Source organism: Zea mays, chromosome 9, assembly GCF_902167145.1.
Source record: "Zea mays cultivar B73 chromosome 9, Zm-B73-REFERENCE-NAM-5.0, whole genome shotgun sequence".
Lineage (NCBI taxonomy): Eukaryota > Viridiplantae > Streptophyta > Magnoliopsida > Poales > Poaceae > Zea > Zea mays.
In genome coordinates, this window is record NC_050104.1 from 14138778 (window position 1) to 14159606 (window position 20829).

Consider the following 20829-nt stretch of genomic DNA (forward strand, 5'->3'; position numbering starts at 1 on the left):
ATCTTGCACTGGGGTGCTCGTAGTAGGGGTTACAAGCGTCGCGAGAGAGAGAGGGTGCACCCTTGAGGTGAGCCGTCTGAGTTAGCCTCCTCTACGTTTCTCTCTTTCTCTGCCTGCCTCTAGGAAGGCCCTGGACATCCCCTTTTATAGATACAAGGAGATGGTCTAGCTGTACATGGGGGTGTAGCTATGTGCTAACGTGGCCAGCGGAGAAGTACTTGAGCCCTGTAGAAGCGCAGCTGGCGGTGCGACCTGGGTCCTGCTGACGTTTCTTTGCCTTCGTAGAGAGTTGAGAACAATCGACGTCATGGACGCATGCAGGGAACCATCATTACCTGTTGCCGGAGTAATCTAGATGGGACACCAGTCTTGTTCCTTCGTAGCCTGAGGCAGCTAGCTAGGGGTAGGGTAATGATGTATCCCCTGTGGCGTAGTCAGTCCGAGGCTGAGGTCGGGTGAGGCGGTGACTTCTCCTGAGGCCGAGGCTGAGGTCGGGCAAGGTTGGGCGAGGCGGTGACTTCTCCTGAGGCCAAGGCTGAGGTCGGTCGAGGTTGTGACTCCTCCCGAGGCCGAGGCCTAGGGTCGGGCGAGGCGGAGACCTTCTCCCGAGGCCGAGGCTAAGGCCTAGGCCTGGGGTCGGGCGAGGCGGAGCCCCATGTTGCGGCCGAGGCTGAACTCGGGGGAGGTCGTGACTTACTGTCGTTAGTTTTACCCTGGTGGTTGGCACAGTAGTCGGAACAGGGTGAATAGTGTTGTTTTTCTGTCAGAACGATCAGTAAAGGGGCGAAGTGACTGCGGTCATTTCGACCTTGCCAACTGTGGCGCGCATGTCAGGATAAGGTGTCAGGTGATCCCCGCATTAAATGCGCATGCGATACGGTTGGTGGTAAGGCGATTTGGCTGATGTTGTTGTACGACAAAGTTTGCCCGAGCTTGGCCTCGGGCGAGGCGTGAATCCGTCCGGGACTACTGTTCTTGCCCGAGGCCGGGCTCGGGCGAGACGGGATCGCGTCCCTTGGTAGATGAGGCTTTTACGGTCTGTTTTGAAGATGTTTTCCAGCCATGCTTAGGAGTATTGGGGGTACCCCTAATTACGGTACCCGACAAGTATAATATAGGGTTACATAGAGTAGGGATTGGTGGATTTCAGCATAAGCAAAACTTAGTGGTGAACGTGAAGCAATAGTTCATATAGATTTGTACCACTAGATTGCATAATGCCCTACATCTTATGTGGCATGATACCTTGTGTGTATTGCTAATTATGATCTATTACAGATGGAGTACCCATGCGTCCCTTATATAATTTAGGGGGAAGGCACAGAAGTTGAGTTCCTAGTCGGTTAAGATCGAAGAGTCCTAATCCTATTATAGAAAGTTTTTCCTTTAGTCTGACTAATTCGGTAACCTCTTTCCTTAGAGAACATGCCACCTTATTTGTGCTAGTAGGCAACTTTATGGTCGACCTATGAGTAACCCTTATGATATTGGTCTATCATATTATTTTAGATCATTTGTGTTGCTTCATTAAGTAGATACCATTCAATGTAATTTAAAAGTTTATGAGAAAAACTATAAGCTTATTTTTGTTGAAACTAAAAAGTTTATATATTTATATACACACACATGTACCTATGATATTTCCACCACAAAATGTCCTCTAAGAATGTGCAGATGGAACCTTAATCAATGAGTTATGATTGGGATTATGTTTCATCAAGTTTTTTCTTTGGATTAGAGCGATGTTTAAGGTAGTAGGTCAAGTGGTGGGTGACAAGTATAGGGGTAAAGCTTAAAGAATACCAGGCATAAGGGCTATGGTTTGGATGGCGTGGGACACCAAGTATATCCTAGCATCCTGGTGCAGCTAAGCTAGTATAGTGGTGGAAAGTGACAACATATTTGGTGGTAGGCCATTAGCGAGAAATCATAAGAATAGAGTGAGGGCAAACCTATATGAAAATGAATTACTAAAGTGGGAATTAAGGGATATGGATCTTGTCACGATGGAAAAAAGTTAGGGTTAGCAAGTGACATGCTTGGCAGACTTGATCAAGCACTTTCAAATTGGGATATCAATAGTTAGAGTAAACCAAATGTGACCTCTTTGAACTTTGAGATTGATTTTAAAGTAAACATTGACTATTAGGTTTATATATGTTACTATCCTTTTGAGTTTAGCAATGTTAGTTGGCCCTAAATCTTCCTTCAACTTCTACAATTGGTCATGAATGTGTTAGTGCATGATTCAACTATGGTTTTATGCCACCATAGTAATTAAGGGTGTTAGTATGCAACCTAAAATCATTATTTTAACAAAATTCAAAAAGGATAGTTTCCAATAAAAGGTATGTTAAAAAAATTGTGCACGCAGGGGGAGGGGTAAGATAGGTCCAAGGTACTTCACTAATGTTGATGTTTGATAAGAGGTAAGTCTACTACGATGTCATCCGGATTGGTAGGCTTCAATTAAACACTAAACTCGATGGTGAACATAAGATAATCATGTGCGGTGTATTGCTTTGTGTTCGATTATATTGTATGATGTGTTATTATGGGAGTATCTCTATCTCTCTTTATGTCACACCCGGATTTTAGGGTCCAAAACCCGGGCGCGAACATAATCACCAGGTGTGCTGGGACCAAGTCTCACACATATGATGAATCATGGCACAGGATCGAATGTCACATCTTTACTAAATAACAAGAGTTCTATACAAAATAAATAAATAATTACATTATAAGGAGACAACGGTCCAGCAACCCAAAATTGACTGGGAGACGACGACCTAGACCTCTCACAAACTCATTGCAGCATCCTCCACGCGCCTCATCCTGTGGTACCTGTTCTTGACCTGTGGGGGGGTGTGAGACAGCAAGAGTGAGCTCACATACGTTCATCGCTCAACAAGTTGTGGGGAATAATGTGCATGAACTCGCCAAAGGTGGGAGCTCACGTGAAGTGTAAGGCTTACCAAAGAGGATGGTTATAGCTGAGCATTGCTTTTAAAGTTGGTCAAAATTTTATTAGCAATTACTAAGTATAAGTAAATACCAACCCAATTTAGTAGTAGAACAAAAGTAACAACTTCACCTGCGATGCAATGCATATGACAAATTGAATTTAAGTTCCATAAATTAATCATCAGAGAGTCCTGAGCTGCTCATGACCGTGAGCTCGGCTAGTATACCAGTTTTACACTCTGCAGAGGTGGTACCCTTTACCCACAAGTCATGTTACCCGTCTGCCAAGGGATCGCGACTTCCCATACACCTCTACCGAGGAGGCGAGGCAGGGTAACACTACGAGGCCTTTACAAAGTTCCACTAGCTTCAGAAAACCCGCTACAGTTTATAGGAAGCTCCAATGCAGGAATCCCTTGCAGGACCGCCATCGCAGCAAAATCCTCCCGAGGGCCTCCCTACACTGACCACTCCCCTACTGCCCTTGCCCCTTTCGGGTAAGGTAGTCCTCCACTAGCTTTCCTAATTAGTCAGCCAAGGGCGTCCATAAACCCTTGTGGTGGCACGTGTTTCTCAAGTTAAGCTCTATGTTCCAATTAACATTTAATGATCTTGTCATGAACATAAATAAAATAACAACATAATTGGAACATAGATATAATGAAATATTAACCCAAAACCATATAAAGCAGTAGCAGAACTACCCAAGTGATTCAGGGTTTAAACAAGGTATTCAGGATAAACAAACTAGGGTAACCTATTAGGTCCCATCAAAATTAACCTATGCAGATCATTATGATTAATTAGAACATGAGTGGGTAAAAGAAGTGATCAAGGGCACAACTTGCCTGAGACTTGAGAAGGTACCAACTTGCTCTCCAGATGACACGTGACCTCACTGCTAGTCGTAGCAATACAAACATACATGTATAGGCAAAATTAACATTACACCAAATATAAGCACAAATTGAATAATAATAATCTAGGCGACGTTACGAGATTGTAGAAACAAGAACCACTAAATTCGGAGTTACGGTTAAGGAGTTATGGTTTTCCAAAGATCCACGTGGTTAAATATAGAATAGCCTAAGTGCAACATTTTAACCTATATTTCATGACAAAACAAAGTTGCCAGATGATAATAAATTTTATTGTGAGACTAATGCAACTGGAATGGATCAAAATGGACTTAATATGAATTTTCTAGGATTTAAACAATATCTAGGAATTATTTGTACATTAAAAATCAATTTCTAAATTTATTTATTGAATTACTCGGGTCTCTGGTTCGTGCGCCTAAAAACAGAAAACTAGAGGGGCCTCTACGCAAATAAACCTAAGACTCAGAGCACAGTAGTTAGGGACGGCGAGTTTTATTATGCAAAAGCCAAGGGTTTATTCGCAAAAGAGTTAAGTGAAGAGGTATCGTTGGATATGGGGCGCCCGATCCGAATCCTACGCCCACGATTAAATCGGCTCGCGTAGTGAACCGGTACACATTGCGGGCCGATGGATTTAAATCCTCTGGTCTAGATTTTAATACATCGCGATCGAACACCATCCGCCGATCCAACGATCCACGGCTGAGATGAGCTGGGGCGAACTGGTATGCAACATCTAATCCTAACCGTCAACGCAAAGATCTACGGTCCAACCCTTCCCTTCCCCAGATCTAATCTCATCCACCCAAACCTCATCAAACGGCCATAAGGCCATCTTCCACCTGGCAACACCCAAGCAGCGGCACCCACAACCCCGCGGCGGCAAGAAGCCCACCGGTGGTCACCGACCTCCACACCCCAAGCCCCAACTACCGATTTGATCATCGATTCGCGCGGAGAAGAACAATGCGAACACCTGAGGGGGTACCTTTTTGGAAGAAACGGCAGGAACACTGTTGGCCACGGCAGGGAGCAAATGACGGTGAGGGAAGGGGCCCCGATGAGCGATTCGGTGAGCCGGTGTGCAAATTTGTCCAGGTGTTGCCAAGACGAGCTTCAGTACGCCCCGACAACAAACCAGGACCACACAACGGTCTGTAAGCAACGATGAAGACTCCGGACGGCGGTGGCGGCCTGAGCACCTACACTATCAATTCACGGTGAACCCGTAGAGCGACCAAGGCAAGTCCCGGGCGGAATTTATAGGGGCATAGAGTCCGCGGAGAGATGAATTGCTGATTCCGCACGGCTGGCGCGGAGGTTGAGCCCCAGGATTTGCGGACGGCGTTGAGAGGATCTCGCGTGATTTCGTTGATACGAAGTCTGGTTGGGGAGAACACCCGAGCGGAACCAGTCCCCGCGTGCGGAATGAGGTCCCAGATCGGATCAGGCCCCACCAGCGATGTCCTCCACGAGTGCCCCGAAGAGGAGGGGTCGTTTGCGCCAGCTGGAGCTGCGAACCTTGCAGCGGCTGTTACAGCGGCGCCCGACCCACGCGGAGATGGAGGAAGCGGATGAATCCGACATCCAGGGCCCACATGGACGCGAGGGGAGTGAGCACGCGGTGAGAAGAGACGCGGCCCACGCGTCAGGGAGACATACTCCATCCCACGCGTGATGGGAGGCTGGGCAGCGAGCCCCAATTGTCAGCCAGCGCAGGCCACGCGGTGAGGAGCCGGCCAGTGGGGCATCGTCGTCAGTGACAGGGCGAGTGGCGGGCTGGTGAGGTGAGGCGAGAGTGGGCCGAATTGTGCATGAGCGGCCCAGGTTAGTGTTTTTCTTTTATTCTTTTCCTGCTTTCTTATTCCAAATTTCTATTTCTATTTCCAAATTCAACTCAGATTTTAGGTTTAAAATTCAAAATAAATTTAAAGTCAAAACTCCAATATGAATGTGACAATATCTTATTAATTAATTAATTTCCCTATTTAGACAAATGCTTTCAAATATAAAGCTCATACACACTAAAATAGAGAATAGGTATTTGAAAAATATCATTTCTATTTGTACTTTTCTTTAGTGAATAGTTATAAATATATTTCAATAAAGTAACAAATTTATATGGAGATTATTTTAAATCTTTATTGGAAACATAATTATGTTATGTGGGGTTGCCCCACATGTAAGAAAAAAATTTTATTGGAGGATTTTCTAGCACCAGAAACCTTTAGAGGGTTTATTTACTATTATTTTATTTATTAATTTATTTGTTTTCCAAAATGAGATTTTAGGTGCTACACTTTATGTAGTCCAAAGGGCACACACACGATTCTAGTTCTAATCGATTAAAACTAAGAGTTCTAATCCTATAAAAAAGATTGTCCTCCCTTGAGCTAACAAGGTAAGATTACTTGCATTGGAAACCATGCCATATTGCCGCGTGTCTTCCTTTGCCGTACATGAAATGGTCCATCTCTCTGACAGGTAGTTGACTATGACAAACCCTTAGTATCTTGGTCCATCAACTAAAAAAGGCCTTACATAGCTTGAGAAAACATATAAACCTTGCTTCACCAATAGATAGTAGTACCCTAGCCCATGTGAGAACAAGGATTTTAACTTAACTTGATGATAAAATTCGTAGCAACAAATAAGATAAAAATATAAAATAGTCACCATAAATTTTAAAAAGTTTCAAGTAAATGTATGCTAAAGACTCATGGAGATGCCCTACAGAGCTAGAAAAAAGAATGGATATAAATGGAGAAAATCATACAAAGTAATTAACAAATTCACCACGACCCTACAATCATTAAGAGTATCTATGTGCATGTTGTGTTAGAAATTGAAATAAACAGAGCACAATGGTAGCTATCTTTTATTTGTTGCATATACTCCATTGTTCTAGATTGTAAGAAGTTTTGTTTTTTTGTATATATATTGTTTTTATTATATATCTAGATATAGTAAATATAGACACATCATATAATTTTGCACGAAGGAGTATTAAACATGAACTTATAGATTCTGGTCCATGTAGAAGCATGCACTACACCACCAGTTTTAGCGATCCTTATTAGTTACTAACTGTTGGCTGCTAAAAGTTAAGGACCGACGGTTGGTCGCTAAATATGTTTGTAGCCACGGTCCATTGATCGTCCGTTGGTCGCTAAAAGTCTGGAAATTTAACAATCAATGATGGGTCGATATAGTTTGGGATGAAAACGGTTTCAGATTTTTTTGGTATTCCGAAACCGATTTCAAAATTTTTCTATCGGATTCACCGGTAATGGTATTTTTCGAAAACAGGATCGGTTTTTAGAATTTTCTATCGGAATCGGCGTGGTGTTTTACCAACCGTTTCCTTCGGTTACCGGCTTTTGTCCGAAATTACTGGATTTGTGTCTCGAATTTTTCCGGAATTGTGTCTCAAAATTTTTCGGAATTGCGTCTTAGATTTTTCGGAATTTTACAGCGTGTGATTTTTCGCATCGCATGTACGTCTCTAAATAAGGATTACTTATTTTTTGTATTTTTGGACGCCTTAAGATCTTTTGGGATAGATGGTGTTGGAAGGCAATTGGGATTAACGACTTGGTCTCTCGAACGAATTCACATTTTCTATGTACATGTTATGTATTAGTAATATATAATGATAGAGAGCCGACAGTCTGTCTTTTCCACACACACTAGGTTTTAGGGTTTTCCTGTGAGGTTGTGAAAAAACTCTTTATGTGAGGAAAAAATATTTCATAAGTAAGCATGCCATATCAGCTAGATCGAGTGGATATTGTGAATTGTGAACTTTGAGTCTGTGAACTTGTGATCTTTATGAACTTGTTATACTATGAAATTGTTATATTGTGAACTTGTGGTCTTTGTAAACTTTTTATAGTATAAATTTTTGTGAACTTGTTATATCATGAATTGTGAACTTGTTATTGTGAACTTGTTATATCATGAATTGTGAACTTGTGGTCTTTGTGATCTTTTGTCAACTTTGTTGTATTGTAAAGTTTGATATGTTTACCGATCGTATTTTAGATTTCGACCGTTACCGGTGTATTTTCCGCACCAAACTTTCGTTTCTGATGTTTCCGAAATACCGATATCGTTTCCGTTTCCGGAGTTACCGTTTTCGATTTTGTTTCCGATAAAAAATATGAAAACGGTAATGGTTTTAGTGTTTACCGACCGTTTTCATCCCTAGATATAGTGGCCATTGGGATTAATGGTCGGTCGCTATAGATGCAATGTCGTTAAAAAGATGTTGATCGCTAAAGTCTTTAGCGACGCCACATACAACGATCATCTTTATAGGTCGCTAAAGGTCTTTAGCGATGCTGAAGACGTCTTTGGCAACCAACCATAATTCGTTGTAAATGAATTGTCGTGTAGTGATGGTCAATGTGTATTAATCATTAGAAATTGTACTATATCATTTGTGTTCGGATTTGTATGAGTATTCTAGATGTATGATTAGTTTACCATGTTTGGTCTTTTGTGCACGCAGGGCACAATCGGCATTGTCAGTTAGAATTAGAGGGGAGACCAAAGCATCAGGTTGCTTTTCCAGTTCCAGGGCCACTAGGCCTGCAAATGGGGTGGATGTAAACGAGTATTTTAGGTGGGTTTAACAAATGTGTTTGTTTTGGTGGGTTGTGATGGGTTTTAATTGTGAACAGGTTGGGTTGGGTGGGTTTATTTTGTATTGCGGGTCAAAATGGTTGATACCCATGGGTGTAGATGGGTTTGCATAGACATGGGCTTCCATGGATCTTCATGCATCCATATTCGACTACCAAGTATCCCAACAAACTTATAGTCTTACAGACCCAACTCAAGTACTTAACCCTAACTCATGTGCTCCATCCCTGTGCCGCACTCAGTGCTCCTCTCCCGCCCTGGCGGCCGGTGGCTCCTCTTCGTGCTCCATCCTGCCCTGGTGCATCATGTTCCTCTCCCGTGCTCCATCCCCTGCAGACGCCGAGCCCCCTGCGCGATGATTCGCTGGTTCGACTAGTTATTTTTACCCTTGCTGGTTGAGTATCTCTTATAGTTGGCCAGCTCCACGTCCATCCGTTGTGGCCTGTTTCAGATACTAGTATGTTTAGCCCGTTTCAGATACTAGTATGTTTAGTAGTTCATCCTTCCGACAGAACGCATCAATTGAGCAAGATGTGTGTTTCTACTCGGTACATGCATGGAGTACATTCCTGCAAGCATGTCATGTCTAGTTGGATCGTGGTCCGTGTGGATAAAAAAACAGCACTGCATTTCCTAGCATCTTTTCACTCCCTGGTTGTGTCTGTCTCCCAGGCATTATTGGGGTACTTCAGTTCTGATTTCTAAACATAGGTAGACGATAGATATCCAATGGCAGGCTTATCAATTCGAGAAACTATATTATACTTTTATCTGCATTTCTTTAATAATTATAGATGATGAAACTATATGTTCTGTTTGGATCTTGTATTCTCTTAATTTGGCCTTTTACGATACAAACTTTCAATCATAACTATATGTTCTGTTTGGATCTCTAGATGATGAAACTATATGTTCTGTTTGAACCTGTGGGTTTTCAATGGGTTTCCATCCAGTTATGAATTAGTTTGAGGTAAATAATGTTATTGGGTGGATTGAGTTTAATTTTCTCCTCATATTTTTGGGTGGTCGTGGGATGAACGTTAAAGTTACTAGATTTAGGTGTGGGTTGGGTTTTTTTCCCATTAAGAACCCGGCCGTTCTTGACCAGAAAAGTTGGTCTCAACAACTCCTCCGTCTGCGCCTTAAGGATTTCAGAGATGAAAGGTATGTGAGCAGTGAGCCTTTGCAATCGCCGGTAGCTCAATGAAGGCAAGAAATTATGTCCCCCTCCTTTTGACTGACTGCACATTATTCCGGCGGCTCTTGCATTGGCGTCGGCCTCATCACGAGCAGCGAACAGATGGACGCGTCAATCAGATGTGACTATCTCTTGAGCAGCCACGCGTCATCTTAATCGCCCAGAGACGAGGACGAACAAACTTCAACAACTTAACAACACGGACAACAAATTAAAAGGCAGAGAGGTGTACACCACAACTCCACACACACACACAGGTTCCAGGTTCAATGGGGGTAAAAAGGACGTGTGTGGAACGCAAGAATTTCTCAGGAATCCGATTTGTTTCTACGATTTTAATTCTAGTGGTGAAAACGGTTCTTACCTTTTCAATTCGAATATTGTGGCTTCCATGTCATACCATGCATGGCTGCATGCGGTCGAGTATCCTATTTGTTTTCAACGGAATATATATAGGGTGCCATGTCCTGTGTGGGCTAGAAGCAATCCATTTCTTGTTTTCTCTACAGTCTATGTTGCCTGTCTGTTCGTAAGCTATGACATCATCGTCCTATTACCATGAAAAGAGGGCTACGACATGTTTGCTCGAAAAATAGGAACTTATTACACGGTTAGTTCTCTAAAGAGACAACAAAAGATAGAAGTATTTGGATCTGCACAAAAGTATTCACAAGCGCTCCATAAATTCATCTATAGATACAGCTAGATCTAGAACCGCCTCTAAAGATACAAGTATTTGGACTGATAATCCTTACTAATGCATTTGTGCTGGCTGGTTTGGGGAACCAATTTTGGAGGGAGCAAAATGAGACGTCTTTGTGTGCATGAGTGAAGTTTTGTCTCCAAGCATGCTAGATCGAGTCAAAGATTAGGGGGCTTAGGTGACGTGTAAATCATCACTCTAGCTATACCACTGACGGCTTGGTAAATCTTTGATGCATTTTTGTCAAAATAACAGTGATACCGGATAACATTATAACCAGCTACAAGAAAAAGATTCCTCAAGAAGATTACTGAGAAAAAAAGTGCATGTGCGGTTCCCGGCGTCTACACACTCATGCAAATGCAAAGAGTGACCGCAATAAACTCAACTGAGACTTGTTCAATGAAGAATCGATCATTCCACCCACCTTTCAACTATCGATTTACTGCAGTTTGCAGTCTGCAGTCAAACCTGTCAGTTTTTCTACACGTCCCTGCAGGCTTCAGACGTCGTCGTCAACAATCGACGTCGACGGAGCGGAGTGTACTACCCAGTACCCACTCGCGCTTGCGCTTTCCTCAGTGCTGGCTCTCACTCACTCAGTCACTCTCCAACCGTCGCGCTTGAGCGGAGTGTACACCTCTATATTTATTTAAACCACCTAGCAACCATCGTCATTCACCAGAGCTTGTTACGAGGCAATGGCGCCGACAGTGGAGGTGCTGACGTCGGAGATGGTCGTCCCAGCTGAAGAGGCCCCGGCGGGCACCATTTGGCTGTCCAACCTGGACCTCGCCGCACGCCGCGGGTACACGCCCACGGTCTACTTCTTCCGGCCCAACGGTGACCCGGGGTTCTTCGCGGCGGACGTCGTCAAGGGCAGCCTCGCCAGGGCGCTGGTCACGTTCTACCCGCTCGCGGGGCGGCTCGCGCTCGACGGCGCCGGGCGCGTCCAGGTCGACTGCACCGGCGAGGGCGCGGTGTTCGTGACCGCGCGGTCGGACTACGCGCTCGACGACCTGATGCGCGAGTTCGTGCCGTGCCGCGAGATGCGGGACCTGCTGGTGCCCCCGGCGCCCGCGCCGGACCCGCCGTGCGCGCTGCTGTTCGTGCAGGTCACGCGCCTGCGCTGCGGCGGCGCCGTGCTCGCCCTGTCCATGCACCACTCCGTGTGCGACGCGCGGGGCGCCGCGCACTTCTTCGATACGTGGGCGAGCATCGCGCGCGGGGACGCCGCCGCCGCCGCGAACGCTCCTGTGCCACCGTGCTTCGACTACACGCTGCTCGCCGCGCGCCTGGCGCGCGTGGTGCTGTACGACCACCCGGAGTACAAGCCCGAGCCGGAGCCTGTGGACGCCGCCACCGCCGCGTCCGACTACGCGAGCGCCGTCATCGTCATGACCAAGGCGCAGGTGGGCGCGCTCAAGGCGCGGTGTCTGGGGGCGTCCACGTTCCGCGCCGTGGTGGCGCTGGTGTGGCAGTGCGTGTGCCGCGCGCGGGCGCTGCCCCCCGAGGCGGAGACGCGGCTCTACTCCATGATCGACATGCGTGCGCGCCTGGATCCGCCGCTCCCTACGGGATACTTCGGCAACGCGGTGGTCCGCACCTCGGTCTCCGCCACGGTCGGCGAGGTGACGTCCAACCCCGTGGGCCACACCGCGCGCCGCGCGCTCGCGGTAACGAGCCAGGGCGACGACTACGCGCGGTCGCTGGTGGACTACCTAGAGGGTGTGGACGCCATGAACCTGCCCAGAAGCGGCATCTCGCGTGCGCACCTCCGCGCCATCAGCTGGATGGGCATGTCGCTGTACAAGGCCGACTTCGGGTGGGGCGCGCCGGCGTTCATGGGGCCGGCGATCATGTACTACAGTGGCTTCGTGTACGTCATGAACGCGGCGGGGAAGGAGGGTGCCCTCGCGCTCGTGCTGTCGCTGGAGCCGGAGAGCATGCCGGAGTTCAGGAAGGTGTTCGCCGAGGAGCTCGCCAGCCTGGACGTGATCTAATGCATACATATAGCTCGAAGTATGTACCGGCTAAGCCGCCAGGCGCCAGTGGACAGTTGCATGCGTGGAACGTACTACGTGTTAGGCTATCCACACTCATATCAGCATATTTCTCTAAATATCTACCATATAACTGTGGGTTATTATAATTAGAGATACCCAGACTACATCCTTAAAACACGCTTAAACCCTACGAATACCATCAAAGTACGTCCCCCAAGGTCAAGGAATCAAAAACTCCGCCTCACTCGAGGTCACCCTCAGGGGTCTTTCCAAAACTCCGTCTCGCCCGAACCCGATCTCGAACGCAGCATGAGCTCAAGAATCTCCGTCTCGACCAAGGCCCCCTCACCCTAGGACAGCCATGTCCACCTCGCCCGAGCTCGTCTCGGACGAGAAGGACAAGACCTGTGGCAAGGCTCACCCGAAGTCCGCTGGAGAGACAGCCGCATTCAATACGCGTATCTACCCCGCGCAGGGCTGCAGGTGTACAGTGACAACAAGATCGTGGTCTTGTCAAAGACTCACCAGCCATGATTACGCATGCAACACTGTACACACACGTCGTCTGCCAGCTCCAGACGTGACATATAATACGACAGGGGCGTGGACCAGCCCTCGGGCACAAACTCCGTCTCGCCCGACGTAGAGCTCGCCCTCATGACAAACTCTGCCTCGCCCGAGATCGGCCTCGGCTATCTGCTCCCCCGCGAATCCTGCGAAAGGCCACTCCTTTAACCGTGGCGCACGTCATCGAAACTCGAGATGGGCTCGGTCTCGACCTCGAGCAGACTTCTGCCTCGCCCGAGCCCGGTTCTAGCCTCGATATCTGTGATGGAGGACGCCCCTAACGTCATCAGATACAGTGGAGCCAGCGCATCCCTTAAGAAGCTTTTTTCCATGCTTAACATTGTGTCAATCACTACGGTGTGGCAACCCCTCGCTAGGGTGTCGAGCCCTCGGCTTCGGCACTCAGCAGGAAACAAGCAAGCACAAGTCAACAATAAAGTACAAGGTCATACATTCTACAAGATACGAAGACACTCCTTCACAGTATGCAGCCAACTCCCATCCTACGGGAATCTCCCTAAGGCTTCTCAAAGGGCAGACGAACACTTCACAAGTTTTCCCCCCACTCGGTATTGACACTTGCCTTAATCATCCCCTAGGATTTGGGATTCTTCCCTCTCCCGCTCTGCTTGTAAACACTACTGGAAGCACTTAGGTGCGAGTAATATAAGTCTCGTCCACTCTGTGCTGAAAGTAGGTTCTCTCACTAGCCCGAAGCAGGATAAAAGACTCGTGTCAACTTGCATCACGATCTAGATCAGAGGCAATACCACGTTATTTCATTAGTTGGATAGCTAAGAAAAAGATTATGGTTGCTAGATAAGTGTTGTACGTTAGCACCTCGCTCTAGGACCGGGGTTAGCTGATGACCTCACTCCTGCCTGAGCGGATGGACTCAGCGACCGACCTGCTTATTAACTCTGACCGCACTACGTATGCCATGAGCGCGCGGCAGGCCGGCGACCATTAATTCTGGTCCGGCGGAGAACGCACCACGCGTACGAGGGAAAGACCGTTCGTCCCATGAAGCTGGCATCACCATCACATCGGGTACCGCACCTTTGAACTTTGAACGGAGATCGATGCAGCTGCGTTCACAAGCGTCACGTGCGAAATACACACGTCGGAGCGAGATTGGTTAACAACGTATGTATGACCGTGACGTATACGACGATCGGTGGGCCGGGCGGCCGGTAGCATCGGAACCGAAATGTCAGAAACGGAGGCACACAGCTAGCTAGAGCCAGCAGCAGGAACACAAGGAGCGTCGTCGGAATTTCCTGACCAGTCCCCACTGTCGACGGCCGAACGCCATGCATGCACCAACTGATCGATCGTCTGTCGCTCGTCACACCAGTCACCATGAGGCATGAGCTGCCGCACATGCAGAGGTTGCCGCCGCGGCGGCTGTCGTCGACCGGTTAATAATTTGAGGGTTGATTTCCACTGATCGATCGATCCATCCATGGTCACCGTGGAATGGAGGGAAATTAACGGATGCCTGCTTGCTTTGTTTACGTGTGCGGCGGATCGATGCGCCACTAGCTAGTAGAGTAGTAGTAGCTAATAAAAATGGATCGGAACTACCAGCTGCTTTTTTCTGGTAGGCGGCAGCTAGTGGGGACTGGTCAGATATTACGCATTTTCGTTATTGACGGAGCAACTAGCTAGGTTAGTTACAGTGTATATATATGTTCTTCTCTTGACTTGTGAATTGCTTGATGACAGCAGCTAATAGGATGCCGAAAGGAGACACTTGCTGACAGGGTTGATCAACGTTTCGCTGCAAATTAAACAAACGGATGCGTGCGTGCATTCATGCCAAATTAAACGTAATGGTGATGTGACATGAGCTTATGCATGGTAATGACTCTGCTGCTGTCTGCAACACGGACGACGGCGACGACGAAGACGACGACGACGACTCCCATGTCACCTGTGTCTGATGGCCAGGTGTTGTGTACACAACCACAAACAGTACACCTCCTACCAACCCACCCCTCAGCATCTAGTAGTAGTAGTACGTACGTACGCATGCACGGTTACGTGCATCATCATTCATCATATCGCCTGGAGCCTCGCGAGCTCCTGTGCGAACACCTTCCTGAACTCCGGCATGCTCTCGGGCTCCAGCGACAGCGCGAGCGCGACGGCGCCCTCCTTCCCGGGCGCCTGCATCACGTACACGAAGCCGCTGTAGTACATGAGCGCGGGCCCCATGAACACGGGCGCGCCCCAGCCGAAGTCGGAGTCGTGCAGCGACATGCCCATCCAGCTGATGGCGCGCAGGTGCGCGCGCGAGATGCCGCTGCGGGGCAGGTTCATGGCGTCCACGCCCTCCAGGTAGTCCACCAGCGACCGCGCGTAGTCGTCCCCGGGGCTGGTCGCCGCCAGCGCGCGCCGCGCCGCGTACCCCACGGGGTTGCCCGTCACCTCCCCGGCCGTGGCCAGCGCCGACGTGCGCACCACCGCGTTGCCGAAGTAGCCCGGAGGGAGCGGCGGCGCCAGGCGCGCGCGCATGTCCACCATGGAGAAGAGCCGCGTCTCGGCGTCGGCCGGCAGCGCCCGCGCGCGGCACGCGCACTGCCACACCAGCGCCACCACGGCGCGGAACGTGGACGCGCCCGCGCACCGCGCCTTCAGCGCCGCCACCTGCGCCTTGCTCAGCGTCACGATGGCGCTCGCGTAGCCGGCGGCGGCGCCGCCACCAGCACCGCCATCCGCCGCCGCCGGTGCCTCGGCCTTGTACTCCGGGTGGTCGTACGCCACCGCGCGCGCGCCGGGGGGCCGCGCGCTCAGCAGCCTGTGGTCGAAGCAGGGCGGCAGGGGGTTGCCGGCGCCAGCGCCGGCGCCGCCGCGGGCGATGCTCGCCCACGTCTCCACGAAGTGGGCGGCGCTCCTGGCGTCCACGACCGAGTGGTGCAGGGCGAGGCCGAGCACGACGCCCCCGCAGCGGAGGCGGGTGACCTGCGCGAACAGCAGCGGGCACGGCGGGTTCGGCGCGGGCGTGGGCGGCACCAGCAGCGCCCGCATCTCGTCGCACGGCACGAACTCGCCCACCAGCTCGTCCAGCGCGTACTGCTCCCACCGCGCCGTCACGAACACCGCGCCCTCCCCCGTGCAGTCTATCTGCACGCGCCCGGTGGCGGCGTCCAGCCCCAGGCGGCCCGCCAGCGGGTAGAACGACACCAGCGCCCGGGCCAGGCTGTCCTTCACGGCGTCGGTCTCGAAGAACTCCGGCTTGCCGTTCGTTCGGTAGAAGTAGACCGTGGGCGTGTACCCGCGCCGCGCGGCCAGGTCGAGGTTGGACAGCCACACGGCGCCCGCCGGCGTCTCCTCGGCTGGGACGACCAGCTCAGTCGACAACAGCTCCACCATTGCCATGCGCTTGTTTGCCCTAGCTTGCTAGCTAGCTAGCTAGCTGCTAGTACGTTGGTGCGTTTGCGTGCTTCCTGGCGCGTGTCTGCAGCGTTTCTCTTCTGCTCTGCTCTTCTCTTGTGATGGTGTGGCTTCTGCAGTGCTGCGAGGATCCATATATATAGGAACAGGGAAGCGCTGAAGAAGCCGTGTACGACGGCCGCGGGTGGCAGGTTGGATTTCGATACTTGGGTTGGGTTGGTGGCTGGGTATGTTGATCAAGAGTTTCGCATGTGGAGAACCAAGACCCTGAAAGTGGTGTGGTACATTTGCATGCCACACATTTTGTTGTCTGGTGGTGTGGTGTGTGGTGTGGGGATGGTGAGATGCTGTGAATTGTGGTGCACGCCAAACAAAGAGGAATACTTCTCCACACTCCGTTCAAATTATAGTTCGCTTTACTGCCTTTGGTTTAGTTCAAGCTAGGGATGAAAACGGTTTCGGAATTTTTCGGTATTCCGGAAACCGATTTCGAAATTTTTCGATCGGATTCATCGGTAACGGTATTTTTCAAAAACGGAATCGGTTTTCGGGATTTTCTATCGGAATCGGTATCGGAACCGGCGTGGTGTTTTACCGACCGTTTCTTTCATTGGTTACCGGTTTTTGTCGGAATTTTCCGGATTTTTGTCTTAGAATTTTTCGGAATTGTGTATCGGAATTTTCCAGCATGTGATTTTTCGCATTGCCTGTACGTCTCTAGATAAGAATTACTTTTTTGTATTTTTGGATGTCTTAAGATTTTTTGGGATAGATTGTCTTGGAAGGCAGTTGAGATTAACGATTTGGTCTTTTCCACACACTAGGTTTTAGGGTTTTCCTATGAGGTTGTGAAAAACTCTTTATGTGAGGAAAAAATATTTTACAAGTAAGCATGTCATGTTAGCTAAATCGAGTGGATATTGTGAATTGTGAACTTTGAGTCTGTGAACTTGTGATCTTTATGAACTTGTTATACTGTGAACTTGTTATATTATGAACTTTTGATCTTTGTAAACTTTTTATATTATAAATTTGTGATCCTTGTGAACTTGTTATATATCATGAATTATGAACTTGTGGTCTTTGTGATCTTTTGTCAACTTTGTTGTATTATGAAGTTTGATATGTTTACCGATCGTATCTTAGATTTCGATCGTTACCGGTGTATTTTCCACACCAAACTTTCGTTTCCGATGTTTTCAAAATACCGATATCGTTTCCGTTTCCGGAGTTACCGATTTCGATTTTGTTTCCGATAAAAAAATATGAAAACGGTAATAATTTTAGTGTTTACCGACCGTTTTCATCCCTAGTTCTAGCTAATACAAGCCACACAACTCTAACTTCATATCAAGACTAATCATATGGCCATGCATTGCTACGGATATATATATATATATATATATATATATATATATATATATATATATATATATAACATAGGATAAATTTTGTTTTAATAAATCATAAAATATATGTTTTCTATTGATTATGTGAGTGTGAATGTGAAACCAACAACCAAGATTCAAACACTCACTTATACGTAATTTCACCTTATTTTTTACATAAACTCTCCTATTATAGTAGTAGAGAAGAGATTATAGGAGTGCAGATTGATTCTAAAAAATGTAAGTTTTTTTTTAAAAAATATTGACGCGGGACGAACGTTGAAACTGATGCTTTAATATGGTAGAAACAGAGGTTATACGACTCTTGATGAGGTTTTTTTTTTGTTTCACTACTACAGAAACATTGTCGCAGTGTGATAATATAGTTTGAGTGTTGTTGTGACACAGACTAGAAATCAATATACTAGAATTATGTAGGGAGAGCTTGCATTAGATGAAATAGAGTTGCTAGATCAAGTAGTTGTTACTTAGGACTTTTTTATTACACTAATTAATCAACTGTATATCTCTCTAGTGTTGTATTATATATATATATATACTCCCTCCGTTTCTTTTTATTTGTCGCTGGATAGCGCAATTTTATACTATCCAGCGACAAATAAAAAGAAACGGAGGGGGTATATATATACAATAATTTACACTCTTAATTGTAGCCGTTTAAGTTCTTTTAGATAGCCTGCCTCCTAATATATAGCTGCATCGAGCAAGTGCCTAGCTAGGCGGAGTAGAAAGAAAGAGGCTAGTCCTTAATGTCGTGCCCTCCATCCTCACAACCACGTGGTCCGTCACCACACCCCTATTGCTATTACCCCTGCCATCTTCTTCTCATATCCTTCTGTGCACTGTTTCATCTTTGATGCTGTTGGTGCATGCATCCCTCTCGCCCTCCCGCTCCTTGGAAAGCGCCCGTGCAAGGAGTCAAAGCGGTGGCCCAAATGCATGGGGAGGCTGCTAGTGCTAGCTGCCCCCGACGAGCAGCATAGGGGAAGTGAGGAAAGCTAGGGCGGCGGCGAGCTTGGAAGAGTCCAACCGGCAAAGTGGAACGGCGCGTGGGGAGGAGATAAGAGCAAGTATCATAAGTACACCTCAGCAGGATGTAAGGTGTTCCACGTCATCAGATTCTTACGTGGAGGGGTGAGAAACCAAGAAAGAGAAAGAAACGGGCTCTTGTTTCGCAGCCCGTCCGCAGCGTCGTCCTCGAGGGAAAAAAGACCGCTTGCAGCCCACAACGAGAAGATGTGCCGGCTCTTTCTCGCTCTTTCGACTCCATCCTATATATGGAAGTGCATAGCAGATGATGTATATATGGAAGCATTGAATGCTTCGGTTGAGTGCATCCAGCCTATCATAAAGCCAACCCATTATATGAATTGGCTGTGTGTCTGGCTCTATATGACATGGCAGTGGTATAAAGCCTTCAGCAGGCTCTATTATAAGCCATGCTCTAAAGCATGGTAAGAGTGGGAAGTGGGTGGGTCTCACAAATAATAAAGAAAATATAAGGTACTTAAACATGAGAAAAAGACTAGATCGTTGCAGACTTGTGTCTCTATTAGGGCATGTACAGTGGTGTTTAATGTGAAGTCTCTTAAAGTGTTTAAGGGGGTTATTTGCAAAAAAATCTTAGAGCCGTCTCTCCGTGAAGAGACGTCTCTGGCTCGTAAACCAAGTAGCAACAGACGCCTCACTTCCCACTGTACGAATTTGTCGTCTGTTCTATCGATCTGATGCTATACAAATACATTTAATTCTGTATTTATTAATAGGCTACGTTTATAGACACTCCATTGTACAATAAAGTCTCTTAGTTGTCTCCTGTGCTTGGAGAACCGTTTTGGTGTCTCTCCACTGTACATGCCCTTACGTAAGGGCATGTACAGTGGAGAGACACTAAAACGGTTCTCCAAGCACAGGAGACAACTAAGAGACTCTATTGTACAGTGGAGTGTCTATAAACGTAGTCTATTAATAAATACAGAATTAAATGTATTTGTATAGCATCAGATCGATAGAACAGACGACAAATTCTTACAGTGGGAAGTGAGGCGTCTGTTGCTACTTGGTTTACGAGCCAGAGGCGTCTCTTCACGGAGAGACGGCTCTAAGATTTTTTTGCAAATAACCCCCTTAAACACCTTAAGAGCCTCCACATTAAACACCACTGTACATGCCCTAAATAATCATCTACTACACTGTTGTCTTTGCTTTGGAAATGGTGTAGTGGTGGTCTGGTGGAGCTGTTGAGTGATAAGCGAGTGTGTGGTTCCAACTTCCAACAACGAGTATCAGTTCACAGGTTTCGAAATAGCAGTAATGTGCATGCATCCTTGGTCGTCGTCGTTGGTAGCTACCGCCCACGTTTTTATCGTCTGGAACTACCTAGAAAATGTTTATATGTCCGTCCATATATATGTACCTAGAACTTTACGATGTTACCGCGCATCATCTAACATAATTTATCAGGGAGGCGGTCTTCGCTTGTCTAGTCAAAAAGAAGATGTCCACAAAGTTAGCACTCGTAGAAAAAAAATTAAAGAACACACAAAAGGAGCGTATCGTGCAACAGGCGATGATCACCGGTCAATACTGGTCCAAAGATGCTTTCCCTCGGTGCAGCGGCTTGCAAGCAGGCCAAAAGAAAAATGACCCAGTCCTGCCGGATATCCTTAATTCTTTGCAAGTAGTTAAAGCATGAATCAAACACTTCATGTGTATTCGCATCAATCGTCTACGTGTGTTGGAGCCGATTAAGGCGTTGTTCGATTGTTACGGCCGATTGGTGGGTCGGAACGATTTCTAACCGGATTATTTCTCTAATTTACATAAACTTTGATTAGTTGGAACGATTCCGGGTGTAATCCGGCGCAAACGAACACGGCCTAAAGTAGAACTTTAATTTTATGTGGAGATTGAGATGAATCTGATAGCATCTAAACAAAACCTAATACCAGGAGCATATGACATCATATTCCGCCTAATTGGTTAGCCACACTATCTCATCTGGAATCATCGCATGCGTTGACTTTATTTGAGATTATGTTTAATTAATTGATTC

General features: G+C 47.3%; 2 protein-coding genes across 2 annotated transcripts; one reads left to right on the forward strand and one right to left on the reverse strand.

The window, feature by feature from the left end:
• Positions 1 to 10899: 10899 nt before the first annotated feature.
• On the forward strand, positions 10900 to 12561 carry LOC109942297 (hydroxycinnamoyltransferase 4). The gene has a single exon (XM_020544192.3). It carries the CDS (start codon positions 11095 to 11097, stop codon positions 12394 to 12396), a length of 1302 nt encoding a protein of 433 aa, XP_020399781.1. The 5' UTR covers positions 10900 to 11094; the 3' UTR covers positions 12397 to 12561.
• Positions 12562 to 14734: 2173 nt separating this feature from the next.
• Positions 14735 to 16490, reverse strand: LOC109942262 (hydroxycinnamoyltransferase 4). The gene has a single exon (XM_020544116.3). It carries the CDS (start codon positions 16348 to 16350, stop codon positions 15028 to 15030), a length of 1323 nt encoding a protein of 440 aa, XP_020399705.1. The 5' UTR covers positions 16351 to 16490; the 3' UTR covers positions 14735 to 15027.
• Between the last annotated feature and the right edge of the window lie 4339 nt (positions 16491 to 20829).